Source organism: Cheilinus undulatus, linkage group 24, assembly GCF_018320785.1.
Source record: "Cheilinus undulatus linkage group 24, ASM1832078v1, whole genome shotgun sequence".
Classification (NCBI taxonomy): Eukaryota; Metazoa; Chordata; class Actinopteri; order Labriformes; family Labridae; genus Cheilinus; species Cheilinus undulatus.
Window position 1 is genome coordinate 12,488,091 of NC_054888.1, and position 21,971 is coordinate 12,510,061.

Genomic DNA, 21,971 nt, shown 5'->3' on the forward strand with positions numbered 1-21,971 from the left:
AAGTGTGTCTCGTATGCCCTGACTCCGGACATGGTGTTAATCCCCCCGGTTGGGGGCCTCCCTGGCAGTCTGGACGCTTGGGGTTTAACCAGCAGGCCACCTGCTTTCTCAGCAATAAGGAGAAGCGCAGAGGGAGGTCCAGCAAAAAGAGGATTTTTTTGGGGTCGATTTTGGGGCAGAATGGTCTTTATGTGTCTGGAACCAGCAGGCCTAGAAGAATGAGTGGGCTAAAACTGCAAGAAAGAACCTGTAACGCATGAAAAATCTGCTGTTTTTATGTAATAAATGAATGCAGATACATTTAAGAGCCACACACTTAAAGGCAGCTCTTAATGCAATAAATGTCCTCCATGTTTGTCCCTCCAAACATGACCAGCAGAGGCACAAATAACCAAGGTTAATCCACGTGTGATCCCTCGGCCTCAGAGAACATCCTGTACCGGCAGCGGTGAAGAAAACACCTTTTGTCAATGAAATGGGATTTGCGAAAGTGCCATCTGGACATGCAGCAGCCGCGTCTGATCCTCCGACCCCGACCTGCTGCAGCCAGGTCAGGACGGGGGATCAGACTGACCTGAGGAGGGAGAGCGGGGTGGGCGGGGTCGAATCAGGACAGGTAAAGGCTCTTTATATAAATGCACATTAGATCACAGAACATGACTAATTAGATTTGTCCTGGAGTATAATCTCTTTATCCTCCTTGGGTCAGATTTTCATTCAAGGAAGGGAGTAAAATACAAGGAGAGGCACATTTAGCTACATTTAAGTCCATTCACAGATATTTAGAGCATCATACATTTCACTGATTTAAGATTTGAATAGACTCTCTACTCTGCAGCCTATTTAAGGCTTTTAAAGCTAGTTTTTATGCCTTAAAGAAAGCTTTTATTGCATTTTATTGCCCTAAAGTTGATTTAGTGAACATCCACTGAACACTTGATGATTAATTACTGAATGTTTTAGTCATTAGGAGGCCCCTCATCATTTAACTAGAGGACATACTCATATGTGAAATATTAAACAGCCAACAAACTTAGCTGTGGCCTACTAGAAGAGCATCACAGCTCAAAATCACTGCATTTTAACATGACTCCAGGTCAGAAGTAGCTTAAAACATTACATTTATATGCTGACTTTTGGTGCAGTATCATTCTTATGCTGCAAAGCATACATTTTTTGTAATTTCATGCCATTTTAAGACAAAGTAATCCACTGATTCACTGTTTCAATACGTCTATATGGATCTACATCATATAATTTGCTCGATAAGATGATATTTTACGGCTTTTTGAAGTGGTTTCACTCTGTTTTAGGACCAAGAGTACCCCCAACATACGTTTTTAAATGATCAAAACTTATTGTGATGCTATTTTATGATTGCTTAATCTTGTAGCCCAAGCCTTTGTTTACTTTGTCATGGTAGTTGAATATCTGTCTTTACAGTCATATATTCTTAGTTTAACTGGCATTTGATATATTTCAAAAAAAAAAATCTGCAGGCTTATTAAGCATCTACCTTAGAATTTCAAAATAAAAGTCAGAGATTATATTGATTAAATGTAGTAATGCCTGACAAAAATGCCAACAATACATGAAGGTGAAACCACACATCCAGCATGATTAAAATGTAGGTGTGCTATAATGTTATTACCATATGTGTAAAATAATAACGCAGCTCAAATAATCCTCGTTTCCCTCTAACAAAAGGATATAGCCTACGTTTTCCCTACATATCTTTTAAATGTCGTTTCTCTCACATAAAGCCGTCGTCTGTAGTTTGAAAAAATGACAGCAGAGCTAAATCAACGTTTCTATTTGTGTCCTAAAAGCTTAAGAACATCTTACAGTAATTACCAGACGCATCACACGCCCTAATTTAAACATTGTCGACGCTAAACGCTCATATTTCGCTGCTAATCAGCCGCCACCATTCTCCCCCTCACATGGCGTCGCCCTATAAATATGCGCGCCCCCGTCCGCGTGCCTTCGTTTCCAGCATGAGAGTCCACGTGAGGGGGCGTGTGGGCGGACTCATCATATATGACGAGCTTTATGGGGGGCTCGTACGTATTGAACCAATAGGAGCTCACCTATACGTCAATATTTAAACGGAGGTGTGATTGAGCGCATGCGCACAGAGGCTGCGGCTATACTGGCAGTCAGACTGGGGATTTGGGGGACAACTGGGAGGATTTAAAGGTTAATTAAAGGGGAGAAAATGGTGCTAGGAGATTGAACAAAGCTCTGCTTATGTTCATGTTTTGGAAGTCATTTTTTTAGCTAATTTTTTCAGTTTTTGTTTCTAAAATGCAAATATTATCTTGTTTTTCTTGATAAAAACTACATTCACCAGAGGAAAAGAAAACGGAAGAGTCCATGTTTATTTTTTTCTTTTCGTTTTTTATTTGAGGTGCAACTGTCTAGTGCAATTGTAACGTCACATTAGTGATGGGCTAGGAACATGCACAAAACATTGACATACTTGTGCTGGGCATTTTCCTTTTTCTTTCTTTTTCCTTTTAAATTTTTATCCGCCAAGTGTCTTGCTTTTGTGTTCAGCGCTCCAGTTGCACTACGAGCAACTCCAAAAAACACTTGGCTGTACAAAAAGACACAAAATAAAGACAAAGAAAAACAAAAAAAAAATCCATTCATTAAAAAAAACAACTACACACATCCCAAAAATGGTCAAAGAGTCCAGGTAATTTGAGCGAGCGTGTTGAGTGACGGCAGAGGAGAGTTCACGTACAGTACGAAGCCGTGTGTCACCACAGGGGGAGACAGCATCATAGTGGGGGAGGTCAATAATCCTCTTCTGTTCCCACCCTGAGTTATGACATCACAGGTAGTTCAAAACCTGGCAAAACCATAGATATATATATATTTATATATAAATATATACACACATATTGAATAAAAGAACTAAAAAAGTCTTATATATGTATCTATGGTTAGAAACCAGGCACTTGGCAGAGTTTAATTGGAAATCTGTACAAACCTAGAAACAGTCATGTCCTACTTAATCGCTCTTTCATCAAATATTTGTACACATCACTAGGACATTATAACATCATCAAGAGCAAAAACAGACAAAACAAACCCTCCCTAAATAAAAAAGAAAGATTCCCTGCATAAATGTTTAATCGAAGAAAAGGGGGGAGAGTGCGTCAGGGTGGGGACGGCGAATGGACGTGAACCAGAAGAGTTCTTAAAGTGAACAACGAGGAGAAGCGAATATATATCTCATAATTTTCTATAACACCTCATCTTCCTCAACCCAGAATATTCTAAGGATTGGAGACCCGCAAAACAAAAAAGCCACCCATTCCAGATGGGTGTACAGAACTGTAAAGTTCGTCCTCTGTCGTGTTATTGTCGAAAAGTGCGAGATGGAGAGTGCTGGGTTGAGGTGGGATTAACAAGACGATGGCACACTTTCCACAGGTCACACTGCGAGGGATTGGACAGCACCGACGACACCTTTGATTGGACGTTAGCTCCAACTTGAGCAACAGCAGGCCATGAAAGGCTCAATTTTCAGTTCCCGTCAGCTTTTAACTCCTTGTCTCTTCAGCACGACGATTGTCTGAAGCAGGTTAGAAAAAAGTCGGAGACAAAGCGGCGAACACACAAACGCACTCCGGTGCAACTCCAAAGTGTTTCAGTTAAATAAAAATGTGCAACAAAAGAAAAGTTTGTCGTCCGGTTGAGTTGTGTGCGATTCTCGAAGACGGTGGCATAGTCGGTCTGGATGTTAAGAGTCAGTTCACAGTATGGCAAGACTCCTTCCTCCTCTTCCTCTTCTTTTTCCTCCTTCCATCCTCCGTATCATCATGGTGGAGGGTCTCCTCTGTGCAGCCATATTGTTACGCAGTGCCGGAGCTCTGTGAGGATGGGAGCGCCTGTGTGGTCCCGCTTGGAGGCGGCAGCTGAGACTGGGCGTTGCCAGTCGGGGAGCCGCTGGTCTGGACCTGCGCCTGGAACTGAGCCATCTGCTCGGGGCTGGCCAGGGTCTTGAGCAGGTTGTTCTCCTGCTCCAGCTGCGAGTTGCGCTCGATGAGCTCTTTGATCTGCTCCTTGAGCACCTCCACCTCCTCGCGCACAGCATACATGAGGTGGCTCTTCACGAGGTCCTGTGGACGGAGAGAGAGCATGGAAAGACTGTTAGATTTATGAATCATCATGTTTCTCCTTCTGGTCCCCCAGCTGATCCATGAGAGAGAACTATGAAACACTGACTATGAACCAGACTCCAGTGACTAATCTGATGATCTGTCATCTTCAACAAATATTTGCTGGTTTCAGCCTCTTAATTTTGAACTTTAAAGGCTTTTTTTTCTTATTTTCATCATTGTAAAACCAATTGTGGGGGTTGAAGGAGTTTGGAAGTCAAATTTTAAGATTTACTTTTGGGCTTCTTAGTCTTAAAATGATAAGAAAGTGGGGCGAGAGTAAATTCAGGGAGAGAGACGAAGGGAAAGACATCCTAAAATGAGTCAACTTGAATCCAGACTGTCTGCCATCAGCATCCCTAGTCGAGCAATTTCAGAGCGCCCCCTCTTGCTATGTTTCACTCTTAGGGCATTTTAAAATCTATTTTTGGGCTTTTTGTCTTAAATAATAGTAAAGTGGACACAGAGTGTGTTCAGGATCAGAGATAGAAGGGAAAATGACATGCAGGTAAAGAGTCAACTTAAACCCAGACCACCTGCTTGAAGGACTACAGCCTCCGTACATGGGGCGGGACCTAACTGCTAGGCCATCAGCACCCCTAGTCAAGCAATTTCAGGGCGTCACCTCTTCCTCTGGGCTTTTTTCTCTGCTTTTTGACATAACCAACAACTAGTGCTGTAAATGTCATTTAAATCAACCAATCCAATAAGAAAATAACAGCAATTTTTTTGCCCCTTTTACATTCAACTCAGTTATTCTTTTGCTTAGATTTTTTCCTACTACTGTTAGACATCTATACGTTTAGTAAAAACAGACTTTTTTGGTGCATTTTGACAGAAAACACAACTAGTAGAATCACAATTACCACATTAAATCTGTGATAAATACCTTCAGCTCTTGTTAAATATTAAATCCTTCTTGCCGGTGTTGTTTATGTATTTGTTTTGTTGGTTTAATATGTAATTATCTGATGGCGTTAGACTCTCAAATATAAAGATTTGAATTAATTTCTTCCCTTTTTTAATCATAAACAAATTGTGGAGTTTAGGGAGCTTTCCTTCAACAAGCCAGGCAGTTTTAAGGGTGTCAAGTTGGACTAACTTTCACTTTCTGTTTACTCTGCTCTTTGGTATATTGAAGTAAAAAAGACACTGTTTTTAAGAATTCAAGAGCTGCATATTTCATTGAATTGATTCATGCCAAATGGAAGTTAAGAACTACTTTTGTTATTCTCTTTTTATGATTGAGGTCAATTTGAACAAATCTTTGGGGATTTATTTTATGTTTTGTAATGTATTCATGAGACTATAACGGTGCAGTGTCCGACACTAAAAAATAAATAATAAATGTCATATTTTGAAATAACAGTCCCTATAATAAAGGTCAGGATTTGGCCCCCTTTAAAGTTTTACACCTGTAAATTGGGTTAAACTAACAATTTTGTTTTCAATGTGAGGGCAGTTTGCAGAAAAAGGATTGATTGATAGAGACAGCATAAATGTCCAGTTCTCTTTAATTCAAGCCATTCAACCCATCTTCAGGTGACTTCTTTCTATTTCATGAGATGTACTGTAGCTCGAATGTTGTTTTTATCTATTCTAAGTGTGAAATTATAAATGGAGACGGGGGACTTCTTTAAATAAGTGCAGGAAAAAGTGACTCAGGGACATGTGAGCGGCTCAAAGACGTGCTGTTGGGGGGAAAACGTGTGACACAGCAGACTGCCAGGGCTAATTCTGCATCATAAATCACTTCCCAGCACATGCCAGCTGTCACTCTGGAAACACAACATACAGTCCTCAGAAAAGAGTTTTCTCACTCAGAGAGAGACTGCTTCTTCGTGATGCTGCCAGCCGCCTGAAGTGGGATTTGCAGTTTAATAATCTGAGCATCCCCTCCTCTGTGGGCCCGCCCTCCTCCTCCTCCCTGCCTGCCCCGTTTGCAGCAAGGGAACAAAATGTTCCTGCACCGGAGTGGGAGGAGCCAATCACCGGGCGAGTTATTTATACCGAGCCACGGGGAGGCTGCTGCTTGCCTAGCAACACGGTACAGGGAGGAGAGAGAGGGAGAGGGAGAGGGAGACTATGTATATGCATGAGGAAAGGAGAGAGAGGGGACTAGCGTGTGAACCTTAGCCTGGCCCACATCAGGTTGCAACAAACCGGAGGTCATCTGTCCGGATTGTGACATCTCTGTGAACTCCTGTTGCTTTAATTCAAACACCAGCAGGTGCAAATGTGGAAATATCATCATAACTGTGCATGTGTGGCTCATTCTATAATAAAACTTTAAAGCTAAATCATGCTTTTCATTCATTCAGTCATCCCTTAATATCATCTCTTCTGCTCCCTTTTGATATCTGGCTTCCAAATATCATGAAAACCCTTTCAAAATAAAAGCAAATGATGCTGCAGTGGGAGTTGATGCTTTGGTTACATAACACTGGAGGCAGCACATACAGTACATGTAGAGTATGAGACGGCCTATTTACAAACACTCTGCAGGCATAAAGGATGATTTTAAAAGAAGCTTACCATTGCTTGCTCAATCTTGTTATCAATGGCCACCACACTTGCACCAGAAGAGCTGAAAAACAGAAAGAAAAATCAATTATTATAGGTTGACATTTATAGATAATTAGATGCAACATGAGCCAATTACAGCAGGTGTATCTGATGGTTTTTGTTGGGTATTAAACCGCATTAAAGTGAGATATAGGTGGAGAAATAGGACAACATAATGAGAGTCTGCAACAAAGCAAATGGAGGTCGCGATTTAAGCTTTGACTTTGATGGCGGAGAATCAATGGGGCAACATTTCAAGCTCGTCTCCTCCTGTCTAAACAGCTGCATTTTACACATAAACCCCATACATCTTCAGTCGGATATTACCTATTGTCAAGCCGGACTGATGCACTCTCCTTCCCGAGCACAGAGGACAGAAACGATATCGAGAAATTCCTCAGCTGACATACGCCAAGATCCATCGCCACTGTATAACACTGGGAATTCATGCTACCCCGTCCATTAAAACCCCCCGTTCGACTGTGTAAACTGGAAATCCAGCGGTAGAAAAGTAGAAAAAATGGCGCATTATTGTGCGGCAGGACGCTGGGGTCTGCTCTCCGGGAGCCCGCGGAGCTCGCAGCCGGGACAGAGCACACAAAAGACTGAAGCAGGCGGGCTGCAGCTCCGCAGACCGCGGCTTCTGCTCTGGATAATTCATGCAGGGAGCAGTGCCAGCTGCGATGCGATTGGCGGAGAGGGGAGCTTATTAGCATAATGCATGCGAGCTAGTGACGCGGAGACGTTCCTGATTGGACGAGAGCTTCCTAGCTGTAATAATTCATACTACATCTCTGTACCTGCTGCACCGTCCTCTATAAAAGCCCACATCCCGCCGAAAAAAACACACAAAAGCGGGCTTTTATCGCCTTAAAACTTCAAAAACAAACATTTAACATCACCATTTATAATTCTTTCACTTTATTTGGACTTTTATTTGGATAAAAAGTGCCACTTTTCGTGCTCAAACAATGATTCCAGGTGATGGGAAAACTTTTAAGCACTTACATGCTGCTATGTCTCCCCCTATCGGCGAAAGCCAACACACCCAGGGGTCACAAACACTAAACAAGGCTCCATGTAATTTGAGTAAACATAATCAATTGCCCACTAAGTGACCCCGCTGTAAAAGCTGACCCCAGCACTGGCCAGCTGTCACCTTTGAGAGTAAATAATTATTTACAGTGACGGTGGAAGAAGAGCGGAGCGAGCAAAAGAAAAGGGTCAGATGGTAGAAAACAGAGCGAGGCGAGCTCCTTTGTCCGCCTCTGATCAGTTTGAGAGCGAGTGAGAGGAACACTTTGTTCTGTACAGTCAGAACAGGACCACCCCTCTGATTCTGCTGCTATCACTAAATGTTTGGGACTGGTGTCAAGTTTGGCAGCATTTTTATGGATGTGAGATTCCTGAGCAAAGGCAATAATTCAATAAAGAGGAAATTAAAAGGGCCGCAATTTTCATGGTTAATTGGGAGTTGGAGGTTGATGAAGCAAGCTGCCAAATGTGAAGATGTGCTGCTTTGTAATGACGGTGTATTGTTGGGCTTTTGGGGCTGTCAGACAGAAAAAAGAGGCATCTTTGTATATTATGTTACTACTTCTAACAGTTAAACAATGAATGATGCAGCTGCTTGTTTGCCACTTGATTTATTTCACTTGTCATGCATGTATGTATTATATAATCGCTTCCTTTAAACTTAGGGAATGTCCATGATGATTCCTAGTGAGTTAAATGAAACTTCAGGATGCCCGCTTTAGACGCTGTCAACAAATTACTCAAACAAAAGAGCAAAATAATGTATTCAGATGCTGCAATTTCCTTTTCAAGAACATGATCTTAAAAATGTGGGATAATTAACCTCAAGCAGCTGTTTATTTTTATTTTATGGCGATGGCAAAATAGAGGATAACAATAGTTGTGTAGGAAAACATTTCGGTAAGGATGAGACGATATCTAAAAAAAAAGAAAAATCTAACAAAAATGTATGTTTTAGACTCTCAAAAATGCTCAGAATCCTTGTGGAACTGGAGCCTTTTTTCATTGCTGAAATTATTTATTGGTAATCAATACCTGACGGATTTTCTGCCAGTCAGGTTATTAAGAATTGACAAATCCTTGAAGCACTAGGAGGCTCAAAATTGATTGAAATATTGACTAGTAAGTGTAAATGTATCAAGCAGAGATGAAATAATGTGTTATAATAAATAAATCAGGAATAACATCTGAAGCAAAAATGTGTTGATTAAGGCTTCTAAAACAGGTTGATGATGAAATAAACATTTGAGATTTGGGTGTGTTGTAGGGCAAAGAAAGGGTAGTAAAGCCTGTAGAAATGATGGGACAAAAAAAAAAGACAATCCAAAGTATTGAGGCACCTTCGACCTTGTCAAGGACACTCATGTTACATAATGAATGATGATCCATTTTTCTAGATCTATCAATAGGGTGTTAATTGCTCAGCTCGTTAGATCAATTATTCACTGAATCAATTAAGGTGTAGTGATGTGTTTTGATGCTGTGTAGGTGTGGATTGAAGTTATCGCCATGAAAACACAAAAACAGTCAAGATAGGATATACATGAGAAATAAAAGTGAAACTAAACTAGCTGCTGCTCATTCACACTTTTCATTGACTTCTCCGGACACGTTTAGTCTTTGAAAGCACGTCAGGAGCTTCTTATAGACACCTGGGCGGCTTTAAGCACCTTATTGTGTTAAATCTGTCTCTGGCTGGAACATTCACAGAGTGGTGGCATGATCAGGAAGAGGGCTCTAAAGACTTCAGAGATGAGACCTTCTGCTTTGTGTTTGACAGTTATGGCCGTACAATAGAGGGAACAATGTTGGGACTGGGTGGTTTTACAGAGGCACATGTATGCACAGCTGCAGGAACCTTATGTGCTTAAAGGGTGACACTAGGACTGGGAGCTTGGTGCGACAGTTTGTACAGTTTTTAGACTTGTTGCAGCAGATGTCATGTTTTATTGGGCTTGGGAGACTGGAGCTAAGAGAAGCACATGTGGATCTATTGGGGGATTGGACTTTGAGGCTTTCTAGAGGGGGGAATAAATAAATAGAAACTAGTTTGGGCTTGGATGTAACCATGACCACGTTTCAGTGAATGAACATGAGCTGAAGACACTTTTACTCTCACATACAGGCAGATGTAATCAAACATGCGTGTGCAGAAGTCAGAACATTGTGTTCTCAAACACATTTATAACCCTGCAGGGCAGCAGAGCGGGAGTTTGAACATGCTCAGGTGATATAGGTAGACTTTTTTTTTTGATGTTTACAAAGTTTCCTGCCATTTTTGAACACTCATTAAACAACCACTTCAATGCACAACAACAACAATCACACAGATATATTGACAGACACCCCCAGTTGACGTTCACCCATGTGCAACCCTCCAAAGCGGCTTCTTTGGCAGATTTGACCGTTGCCAGGCTTCGCCACCGCAACCCCCCAACAACACGACAAAACTACAGCCATCGTTACCTCTTCAGATGTTTCTCCAGCTCCCAGAAGAGCAGCTTTACCGCCATGGCGTCCCTGCCCTGCGCTCCTCCTGACCCGGCCAGCCCTTTCTCTCTCATTGATGCTCTAAAACAAACTCCGGTATAAAAAAAGGAAAGTCTCCTAGACCCCCACACCCAGCTCCAATTAAAGCCCCCCCTAAAACAAACCCCTGACGCTACTCCTACTTCTCCGTCCTGACCCGCGCCCTCTTGGTCCTGACCCCCTGCTCCCCTCAGAGGTGAGAGCGATGCATCAGGGGAGCCCGACCAACAAAAGAGACCAGGACGGAGCCGTGTAGGACGGGGACGGGAGCAGAACGGGGGCGCGTTAGTGTGTTAAGTCCTTCTGATTGTCCCCCTTTCTAAGCCGGAATCACATATAGGCTTCTCATGCGATTGGGTGCACGGCGAAGGGGGAGACAGGACAGGAGGGTGGGCTGTGATGTCACCACATAAGGAGTCATGTCACCTCCCCATTCTGTTGTTATATAAACTGTCAGCAGAGATTAGGGTGATCTGTCCAATAGGATGAGCTACTTTCGACCACACACCCTCGTTAGCACTCTCTAAGCCACTCCCTTCCTGCTCCTCGTCCTAGATGTGATGGCGGTGGACACAGGAGTCTTTAAAACCTCCCTGGTCCTTGTTAGAGTAAAAATCGCAGAACATAAACACAAAACTCCTTTATAAGTCATCGAAATGCGGACATTGAACCATGCATGCCTTCATCCGTCCTGTCGCCCCTCATCAGCGGATGCACATGCTCCCAGCATGGCTCTCCAGTGAAGCACGGCTCACGTGTACCGCCATGCTAACACCCAGTCAACATCACAGACTGAACAAAGAAGACCAAAACAAGACGTTAAGATAGATGCTACAACCAGAAAACGGCAAAAACTGCATCAAAACTGAATCCTAGCTGCTCAGGTTTGAGGTTTTTACCAACAAAAGGAAGAAGGAGGCTTTGTAGAAGATGTGGCGCACTTATGGGGTACACAAAATGGCGGGCAAAGGGCGGTTTGAGCGAGTTTTTTTTTGTTGGGTTTCAATTTGACGCATGCAGAGATTTTATTAACCTCATTAGGCCAAGGTCATGTCTCCTTTTATGTCCTTTAATGTACATGTCACTAATCCCAGAAACCTTCCCTGAGCACCGAAATGACTCAAAACTAACAAAAAGTCTCTAAAAATGTCACTTTGTCCAATCACGATGAAGTAAACGGTTATTGATTAGTGCCAATAACGACTCCTGAACAGTTTGTCCTACATAGATCTCTTTGTGTACTTCATATCTGTACATTGTGTACTTTGAAGCTTGGGGTCAAAGTGCGCATGCCCACTTGGAACAAAAGGGCTAGAAACTCGCTCATTGACGTGGAGACCGACCGCTCCACTTTGAGCCAATCACTGATGGCGCAGCAGGCTCGGCTTGGCCAATAGGGAGCAGTTTTCACACAGTGACATCAGGGATGAGATGCTTTCATTCATTATGTATCCACGGCTGTCCTAAGCCTCTGTGCGTTGCATGTGAACAGCAGTGACCCATATATTACCTCACCACTATGCTAAAGCTATATTGTTGTGTGGTAAAGGAGGTTTAAGTTATTTTAACTGATTAAAACCCTCCTCATTGGCTGAAACTCTTCTCTAAGCTCCAGAAAGCTATTAGACTTTATAGGCTTCACATGCCAAACTTTATATAAAACAATTAACAGGTGGAGCTCTTTAACTCCTTCCTGAGCCTTCCAGAAATCCACCTTCTTGAACCAAATCTAGGTAGAAAAACAAAGGATGTTTCGCACATCTTCGCCACACCCTGTTGCTTACATAAGCAGCGTTTGTGGAGGAATAAAAAGCAGAGAACAGATGGTGCTTGCATTGCCCACGTAGTTAAAAATATAAAGTTTCTCTGCAAAACAAGGAAGTAACTATATTTAAGAAACGGAGTACCCATCTTCTGGTGCGTTCAGGATGAGAAATGCATCCTAGTCCAAGTGTTTGGACTTCTTCAGGCAGTATTTTTCAATCTTTAGAGGCAGGATTAAAAAACTGGGGCAAATAAAGAGGAGGCTTACGGGGAGGGTTGTCACGATACAAAAATTATACACTTTGATACAAGGGTTGGGTTTTTCCCACAGTCCCATGAAACCATCTAAAATGAATCAGAGGCCATGGCATGATGCACATTCAACTATTTCTGACACAGAACTCACTACAACAGCTGCTTTTTATGGAGGGATACAACAACAGCTCAAACTAAAGGAAAATAGAACTTAAAAACACAGAAATAAAGTAAATAAGAATATTCTATAAATAATCCCAGAGCTATTATCAAGAGCAAACACAATGTTCCTTACTCTTTAGACTTAAATAAGTCCCATCTGTTGTCTCTTGCTTTGTTTTTTGGATAGAACTATAATATTATAGTTTCTCTTGACTATAACTCCACTTGTATTTGCTTAGGCAGAAAAGTTTTTGTAATGAGCCCAAGAATCAGGGATGAAACTGAGCTGAGCTAAGCAGGTGCTTGAAGCCTTTTTAAATAAACTGCATGGCTGCAAGTCTTCTATAGAAAAGCACCTTCTAAGCCTGGTCAGAAGAAAAGGGAAAGTTGCAGCTGATAGAAACTTGATACAAGGATGCTGACTTGCTGTTTTTCTGCTGTAGTTTATCTTGCTTTTGCATTGCTTGCATATGGCATGATTCATGTTCAACTTTGTGGTGTTTGCAAAACTCCAAAATGGGGTCACGTCCCATGTACAGAGTCAGTGAACCAAGCGGGCAACCTGTGCTCATATTCAATCTGTGGCTCCTTTTCCACAGTGTCCCCCTACACTCGCTTCCCAGCTCCTTACTCCATCAACTGCCCTGTAACTCTAATAAAATGGCTTAAATGCATGCTTAGCCTTTGTTGACTTGCACTAATGTACACATTTGCAAAGATATTTTCATATCTCAGTTGATTTGGAAATTATTTCATTAAACCTGTTTTTGTTTCATCTCAGATTTTTCTGTCTTAACCTCCTCAGAACCTGCATGTTCATAAGAGGACGTTACATTTTGGCGTCCCTATAACAGTAATAATAGTCATCATTTCTGCTCTTAGAATTTCTGAGTTAGTTGTCTGAAATGTCCATCAAAGTTGAAGTAATTTGCTTTAAATGTTGGGAGAATTTGCTGTTTGGATATTTCAGGAAATTTGTTTGGGAATTTCCGACTATTAACTTGAGAATTTAGGGAATGCAGGGGTTTTTTATATTCTGGAGAGTTTCATTAGTAGTGTTGGGGAAATGTGCTTTGATTTTTTTTTGTTTACATTTTCATTGGACTTCGGTGAAGTTGTTTGGGGAAATTTCTGGACTTTTCAGTGGAAATTTGGGGAAGTTATTTGCATTTTTGGGGAATTTGATTTTAGAGAATTTGTTTGGATGTGTGGTTCTTTCTATCATCATGGATTTTTGGTAATGTATTATCTAAATATCTGGGAAATCACATTGACATTTTAGTGGAGATTTGCTTTGGAATTTGTCGACTTTGAAAACTTTGAGGAATTTACATGGACATTTTTTATGGGAATGTTAAGGCTTGATGATAAAGTTTCACTGAGTTTCTGGGGACTTTCTGAAGAAATTCTAGGGTACTTTTTATGGGATGCTTTACACATATGTTCAAGAATTTTCACTGAAATTTTAGATAATTTCTTTTGAACTTTAGTTTTAGTTAATTCCAGTTCAAAAACAAGGCTGATTAACTTATGAGGTCCTTTTTATCCCTTGTGATGGGGGAAACTAAAAATGTATTCCATAGAAAAAGTCACTTCTCTGGGTATTAAGAGCAACTGACCTCCTGCTTGGATAAAGACCTGCTTTTATCAGAGGAGCGAAATGAGAGATTTAGGTAAATCATAAGTTATGACATTAACTACTGTAAAAAGAACTTGTTATGGATTGAAATGGAAATAAGGAAACAGTAAAAAAATAAATAAATAAATATTCGAGTTCACAAGCTGCAAATGACTTTTTGTTTGTCCAGTGAGATCTTTTATGTGAAATGACACATTCAGGAGAATTGGCAGACTTATTTCACATCACTGTGGCCGCAGGAAGATGCTGCAGTGGCTAAACTACAGTGTGCTGAGAGAGACAATAAAGCATGCCTTTTAAAAATAATAATGCCCTTTATTACATTGCAATTAATGTGAACAACAATTTTATTCTTTAAAGATTTGTTGTTGTTTTTTTGCTTTCATTTAATACGACAGCTAAAGAGAGGAAATATGGTGCAACTGAATGGAGAAAAACATGCAACAAAGAACACCAGGATTGGGATTCAAACCTGCAACCAGTGCATTGATGACATTAGCCTCTGTATATGGATGCCTGCTTTGCAAACTGAGCTACACTTGAGTCCAATCAATGATGATGTTACCACAAACAATAGAGATTATGAGCACTCAATATGAGAAGTTTTTTTGTTTTCCATGATCAAAAACAACAGGTTAAGTCCTGCAGGCTGTTTAAAGTTGACAAAAACATTGCTATTGTTTTAGTGCAATTTAAGTATTGTGCGTAAGTATGCACACAATTCTTGATGGATTTATTCTTTTACAATGCACCTGTCTAATGAAATAGAACTATTTTTTAAGGTTTTGGTTCCTATCAATTATTTGAAAAAAGACTCAGAAACAAATATGCATGGTTAAAGCATGTAAGACAGTAACAACAGTGACATGTAGCTCCAAGCAGAGGAGGCGATATCTCAGAGAGGCTCAGTAAAAGTGTAAAATCAATAGCACTTAATGCCTTCTTGCTGTAAACACCCTCCTTCAAACACAAGCCTCCTTTCATGCACATTCCCTGTCTCACAAAAGCACCCAGCTGAGTGTAAGTAACGTTTTCCGCCTCACTTTATTGTGCAGCTTGACTGAAGGCAGAGCTGGGCCCGGTTCAGGAAGCCATTCAGACACTCGGCCTGCAGTGTGTGGTCCTGAGACGGATCCAAATCTGCAGCCGAGGGAGAGATTTCAGCTCATTTGAAATCAAAACATCCCTAAAAGTTTATTAGATCATGTCAGCAGTGAATTACTGGCCTCTATTTGTTTCCATGTCTGTTTTTTATTTGGTTTGGGAGAAGCTCTGCCTCCTTCTGCATCACTTGTCCTGGAGCAGTTGGGAGAAATGAGCTTGCGTGTGCCCGTGCTGGTCGTGTTTGTGTGCATCAGCCGGTATGTGTATGTGGGGCTGTTTGCAAACTGGCAGAATCCGGTTTTGAGGGCTTTGAACTGGCATTTACACGGAGTACCAAGGCCGACAGCAAGATCAACCGCACTGCACACGCTCAAAGAGACACTTCACTTATGCAGAGGAAGTGTTTCATGAGCTGAATTTAGAAATCAAAAGGGAAAAATGAGGAAGAAGGAAAGGAATTTATGAGGAAGGAACAAAAATGACAGTTATACAATCAAATTTGCACCTGCAGCATCCAATTATTCCCCCATTTTACAAGGCAGAACTGCTGCACCAAGGTGGCAATAAAACACAACTGTCATCTCGTCTGTAAGCGAGCGATAATCCCCTTGCATCTTTGCCCAAACACAGACAAAAACAAAGAACACCAACGCCCCAAAACTCAGCTCTCATGGCATCACACAGCTCCGGGGCCGCAGCTCATCGGTGCGTAAGTGATTCGGTCTCTGCCATGCACGCAACGCCTTACATAACCAGCCTCCTCCGCCATATGGGCCATAGAGGAGCCAGAGGAGGGAGACGGGGATGTAAGGAGGCCGAGTGGTGGGTAGGTAGCATCTCAGCCAGTTCAGTGACACCGCAGACAGGTCTCGTTCTGCTGATGGACGGGGTATCAACTTTCAGCGCTCTGACACATTCCATGCTGGGAGGGGTGGACACATTTTTAACAGAGGTAAAAATAACAGAAGGAGGTATCTGCTCTGAGATTTAACAACGAATATGAGGCGTTTAAGTGATCAAAAACCAACTGACAAATGGGCCCACTGCTAGGAATACTCTGATTCAATACTGAACTGTATTTACTCAAAATATCCCAAATCAAGGCAGCAGATAAAAATTTTTTATGTCTCCCAGCTCCTTTAACTTTTTATAGAAAAACTGAATTATTCAATCAACACACAAGTCTTTCCAAGTGAAAATTACTAAAAACCAATAGTTGCTCGCCAAATTCAATACTTATAATTTGCACTTTCATGTAAAAATAGGCACAAAAATAGATGAAAACAAATCCAAAAGCAAAGAAATGCAAAGACAGCATGCCTGATTTGGCATAAATACCAGAGATTTAAAGGATTACACACAATCTGGCATAAACTATTTCAGCTAGCTCATCTCCTCCTTCTGAAACTTCTGTCTAGAAACCCCACTAACAGCCCGAAATACTTTACATAAGCATTTTTGTGGTTCTAAAAGTGTTGTATCTGCACACATGAATAATTTCCGGCCCCGTGTGACACATTCAACACAAAAATTGGGACTCCTGCAACTTTAATCCAAAATAACGTTATACAATCCGATGTTACACAACCTGACGACGTCAAAAGCATCACAGGAAGTTGTGTTGTCGAGCTCCTATCACGTGGATGAATGCGCCGTTTGAGGGCTCGCGTTTACAGTGAGGATCTTCTCAGCGGTGTCTGAGAAACTTTGCTCGAGGGTCTCGGTGGTGGATGGACTTCACGCTGCGAGGCGAGTGTTTTTAAACAGTGGGACGAGTCGAAGCTCTGACACTAAAAACATACTCATGTGGCTCCAGGCAGGATTATTATTCTTTCTTTTACTGTGAAGAAGGCTCTTTACCGAGAAGTGTCACTATCAAGGGCTAAATGTTGTTCAAAGATAGGTAGTAGAGCGGTCACATAACAGTGAGGGACTTTGATTTTTTACCTCAAAAGAGACAAAACAAACAAAAAACACCTGAGGTGAGGGTATTCGTCGATTTTCACCTCTGACACATAGACATTCACATAACAGTCAACATATTCCCACTATCCCTTAGATGTATTTCTATTTTTTCCTCTTAAATCCATGGAAAGTTAACCCTTTCCAACATTTTGCCAACTGCTCTAGTAGTAGGGAAAATAGACCCATTAAGTACCACAAGAGGTAGACAAATCTGATGCCAAATTTAAGGTCCATTGCCTGTGACAGCTGCAGAGACAGCAAACGTCTGCAGCGTGTGGGTCAAACTACATCGTTTTTTTAGTAACCAGAAAACAAGGAGTAGAAAAAAGGAAGTATGACCACATCCGCTTTAAATTTAGGCAAAAAGGTGCTGGCTAATGACAGCATAAGGCTGTGCAAACTCAGATGTCACGAAAGGGACTGTGATGACAGAAAAAAAGGCAAGTGAAACATTTAGCACTGTTAAACACCAAGGAAGCATGGGTTTACTGCATTGATCAATGAAAAAAAAAAAAAAGAAGCAAAAACAAGGCAAGACTGAAGGTGGAGGATGATTGGCAGTTATTCCTTTCCACAGTGCAACCCTACATCAGTCGTATAAATGCAAACTCATTGTTCCCACTATAATAGAGGAAATAATAATAAAGCATTTCAATCTGCTTGTGAGGTTTCTAGACTGACAGATGTTTAAAAATGCTGACAAAAATGTCAAAAAAAATAAAACAACATTCTCAAAGACGAGTCATAAATGTTAGAAAATGGAGGTGATATTTCCTGTCTCTCTCTTCAGGGATTAAAAAGGTGGAAACTTGAAAATCTGACCACTGTGTTCAGTTTGGTTTCTTGTCAAATTTTGACTTTCAAATGTTGTAAATTTATGATTTAAAAAAACTTCGATTTTTGAGTTTCTAATGTCAAAATGTACAACTTTTTAAACTCATATATACTGAGGGTTTTTGTCCTGTAAATTTGCAACTTTTTAAATTATATTATATATTTAAACTACCCCCCCAACCCCCCAAATATCTACTTTTGTCCCAAAAGAATGGATCCACTTAATTTTTTCATCTTAATATATGTACATTTAATTTTGACAACATTAGAGCAGACAGGGTCCTGTACTCCCCCAGAAATCTTTGGTGCCCCCTTTAGGTTGGGAACCACTGCTGTAAAACAATCTTAAATAAACACTTGAGGAATATTTGGACAACTGACTGGTTAGCTGAGCTTCATATCAGGTAATCTGGCCTAAAATTGGGGTTAAAAACTCCAGTGTAGTGGTTCTCAAGTGCTCTATTCTCATGACCGACCTCAACCTCCTTAATAAGAAATCATGTCCAAAATTTCCCTGAGATCTTCAACCAGTCAAGTGTATTTAATAAAAATGCTGCAGTTTGGACCTTAGATGGAATAAAGTAAATAAACTTGTTAAAGCACATTATTGGCCCCAAGAGGACATGGATGCATTCATTTTAACTCAATTCCTCTGTGATAATGTGCAATTTTTGGTATTGTTTCATGAATCTCAGGGGAAATTAGCTTGTTATAATGAAAAAAGCAGCTCAAGAAAATGAGATCTAGAGGCTGAAAACTGAAGAAAACAAGCAAAAATTATCCATCATCATGGAACAAAAGGAAGTGCCAAGATATATGTCCACTTAATGTGCCCATGCATCATAGACCTTTTTTAGCACAATTTGCAACCCTTTAGAAACAGCTCCACAATCACTTTTGGGTTCCAAACCACCAGTTGAGAACCACTAGACTAGAGTGTAGTCTGCCAACAGCACTCCCAGTTCCCTCTTTGTATAAAATACACCTTTTAAAATAAATTGCTTTGCCCAAGCAGTGAACAGAAATGCAGTTTCTTCAACATTAAAATTAGCTGACAACAGAATCTTGCTTACTTAAAGCAAAAACGTAATTTTAAAAATACAGCTTGATTTCATTTTTCCAAAAATGAAAGAGTGAAAAACAAATCCCCACATACAGTGGCTTCTTTAACATTTCTAGCACTTAAAACAATAAGTGTGTAGTAATGAAATCCAAGCCTCACTCTCTAACGTCATTTCATTTGCAGGAAACATTTACAGTGAGCAGGAAAACCTCAACAGTATTCAGCTCCTGCAGTGAGCTCAGCTGGACACCTTTAAGTGTTTTGGCACCGAATATTTAATTATAAGATGTGGAGTGTTACATTTCTCTACCTCAGTGAGAAAAGCCAGAGGGTGATGTTATATAAAAGGGAAATAAAAGTACAGGTGGCAGAGGAGCGTTAGTGGTACGACCAGTCAAAACCAGAAATGTGTCCTCTCTACTGCTCATGTTCCCCCTCAGCCTGAAGGGAAAGAAACGTTCTGCACCATTAAAACTTCTCTCCTGTAAACACCCACAGCTCCACATTCATGTACACACCACCACGACACGCTCATAAACACACGAGTCGACAGACATGCAAGGACACATATTACATCCAGCGTGGCCTGCGACTCTCTTCAAGAATCTGCGGCTCTGTGTGGAGGCACAAGGCGAGCAAACGTGACACCCGTCTGCTTGGCTTTGCAGCAGCGGCAGCACCCCCTTTAAACCCCACCAACACTCATCCCCCGCCCCCCACCACCACCCATGCCTCCTAAATCTGGCAGAGAGGGGATGACATTCTGATCTGGATGAATTAAAATCACAAGTAGACTTTGCAGAGCCCTTTGACTCAAACAAGATGGTGTCTTAAGATATAATGAGGAAGTAATGAAGTCAGACGCAAAGCTAAGATGATATTCGTTATCAGTAACTGGTCATTAATTGGTTTAACTGATGAGAAGATTCTAAAAAGATGTTCCTAATTTCTTAGAAAGTCAAAGATAATGGGTTCAAATTGATTTATAAGTACCTTTATTGATCTAAAATTGAACAAATCCATCTAATTATCAATGGGAATAAAGATAAGAAAAGCTGCAGAATCAATGCTTCTGATCAGGGTGTTTGATATATAAGGCTTTAACAGTATAAAAGAAGCACATTCATGAATACTTTAATTGTTAATCCATTCCCCACTCTCTCTCCCTGGTTTCTGGCTGTGTTTACTGTCCTGTCCTGTCTGAATAAAGGCATTAATTTCTTCAGATATTAATCTTTAAAAAGTAAATATAGTGGATCAGATTGATTTTTCGGTTAATTTATTGATAAATCATATCACTAGTAAAACTTGATCCCTCTTTATAATTTCAGGCATAGCATTCCTAACAGACTTCACAGTAATTTGCAATTTGATTGGTATCATAACATGAGTTTTTAACTGTAAAAACATTGCAAAGGTGTGAATTTATCATAATAAAAAAGGTATTTCATGTTGGATACTATCAGCACATGAGTAGTGGAAGATATGAACATTTCTGGCAATATTTATAGCAACTGCAATATCAACAGAATGTATGAATACATTTATGAACTTTTAAGCAACAGCAACAGATCGACCTCACCTAAAGTTTCTGTTTTCCCATCCTCATTCCTTAAACTTCAGAGGGACTTTTAAACTTAAAAGGCCTGAAGATGAAGCTAGTTCAACTTTGCCCTTGAGAAGAAAGTGTTTTTTATGCTACTTAAAGCATTTTTCTTAGGATTGCCTCAAGGAACTATCCTGCAAACATTTGATTTTAACTATTAAATTCAATTGTAAAGTTTTAGCTGGATAAGTTTTGTAGCTCCTAAAAGAAAGATAAAGCTTGGTTGTACTCTTACTGTTGGGAATATATTTTAAACATAATGCATATGTCATAAAAAAGTGATGACTTCCAGTTTTTTATCACTTAATATCTATATTAGAAAAGGATATAGCGATTATTTATGGAAGAATTAATGTTATTTGTCTTGTTTTATGTCAGTTTCTGAAACCAATACTGTTAGAGGACATGTGAACTGGCAAAAATCCACTATCCTACATCCCTTTTTCAAACAAGCAATGCTTTCTCTCTCAGCATGTGTACTTTTTAATCACCCTTGCATCATTTTCTTGCAGTCAAGCTAGCTGTCAGCTATCCTCAGAAGTATGGTTGATCATTTCCAGAGGAAAAAAACGTGATTTTTATTGGGTTCAAGAGAGATAATGTTGCACACAACTACAGCTTAGTATCTGTTAAAGCATCGCACTTCCTATTAATTTTACAATACTGGAAAAATAGTACTGTACTAAAAAGGTGTTTTTCATTCATTAAAATCAATGACAACTGTCAGATTCCTGTTAAATGCCCATGTATAAGCCAAGAAAAACTCACTACATTTATTTAGATTAACTACCTGTGTTCACTCATATTATTTTATCCAATAATTCATCCATTATCTTTAATGCTTATCTTATACAGGGGTGAAGGTAGGGGCTTATTATCGGGGCTAATATTCACACTTTGGTTGATCATCTGTATCAGCATTTCATTTTACTGCTGCAGGTAAAGTTAATTCATAAGTGCATTGTTTTGGCGCCACTGCGAGGTGTGTATTCCCCCCTGGCTCTGTCTCCTCACATTTCCCGCCCAAAAAAATCTGATTGGCAATAAAGTCATATGTGTAATTGCAAATCAACACTGACGCATAAGTGCCACAGATGTATCAGAAAACAAAGGTTGCAATCTAGATCTTCACCTTGCCATAGCTTCTTTTGGTCCCATTAATTAAACCCAAGTCTATTTAAACAAGAGCAGTACAGCAGGAAACTGTTTAAACGCCTGATATGTGACAGCAGAGAGATCATGTAGTACAAAATCCCTTGCAATAGTATAAATAAAAAG

At 40.4% G+C, this 21,971-nt stretch overlaps 1 protein-coding gene across 2 annotated transcripts in view; it reads right to left on the reverse strand.

Moving 5' to 3' along the window:
- Positions 1 to 2,379: 2,379 nt before the first annotated feature.
- The window catches only part of zgc:65895 (uncharacterized protein LOC393546 homolog), a 30,820-nt gene continuing 11,228 nt past the window's right edge, over positions 2,380 to 21,971 (reverse strand). The window contains exons 1-3 of one of the 2 annotated variants that reach the window (XM_041781955.1): positions 7,065 to 7,353; positions 6,708 to 6,759; positions 2,380 to 4,133 (exon numbers count right to left, since the gene is read on the reverse strand). In XM_041781955.1, the coding sequence (XP_041637889.1) occupies positions 3,867 to 4,133; positions 6,708 to 6,759; positions 7,065 to 7,186 (441 nt within the window). In that variant the 5' untranslated portion in view covers positions 7,187 to 7,353 and the 3' untranslated portion in view covers positions 2,380 to 3,866. Of the gene's footprint in view, positions 4,134 to 6,707; positions 6,760 to 7,064; positions 7,354 to 21,971 lie in introns of those variants that run through there. The other variant, XM_041781954.1, reaches the window with a different exon arrangement.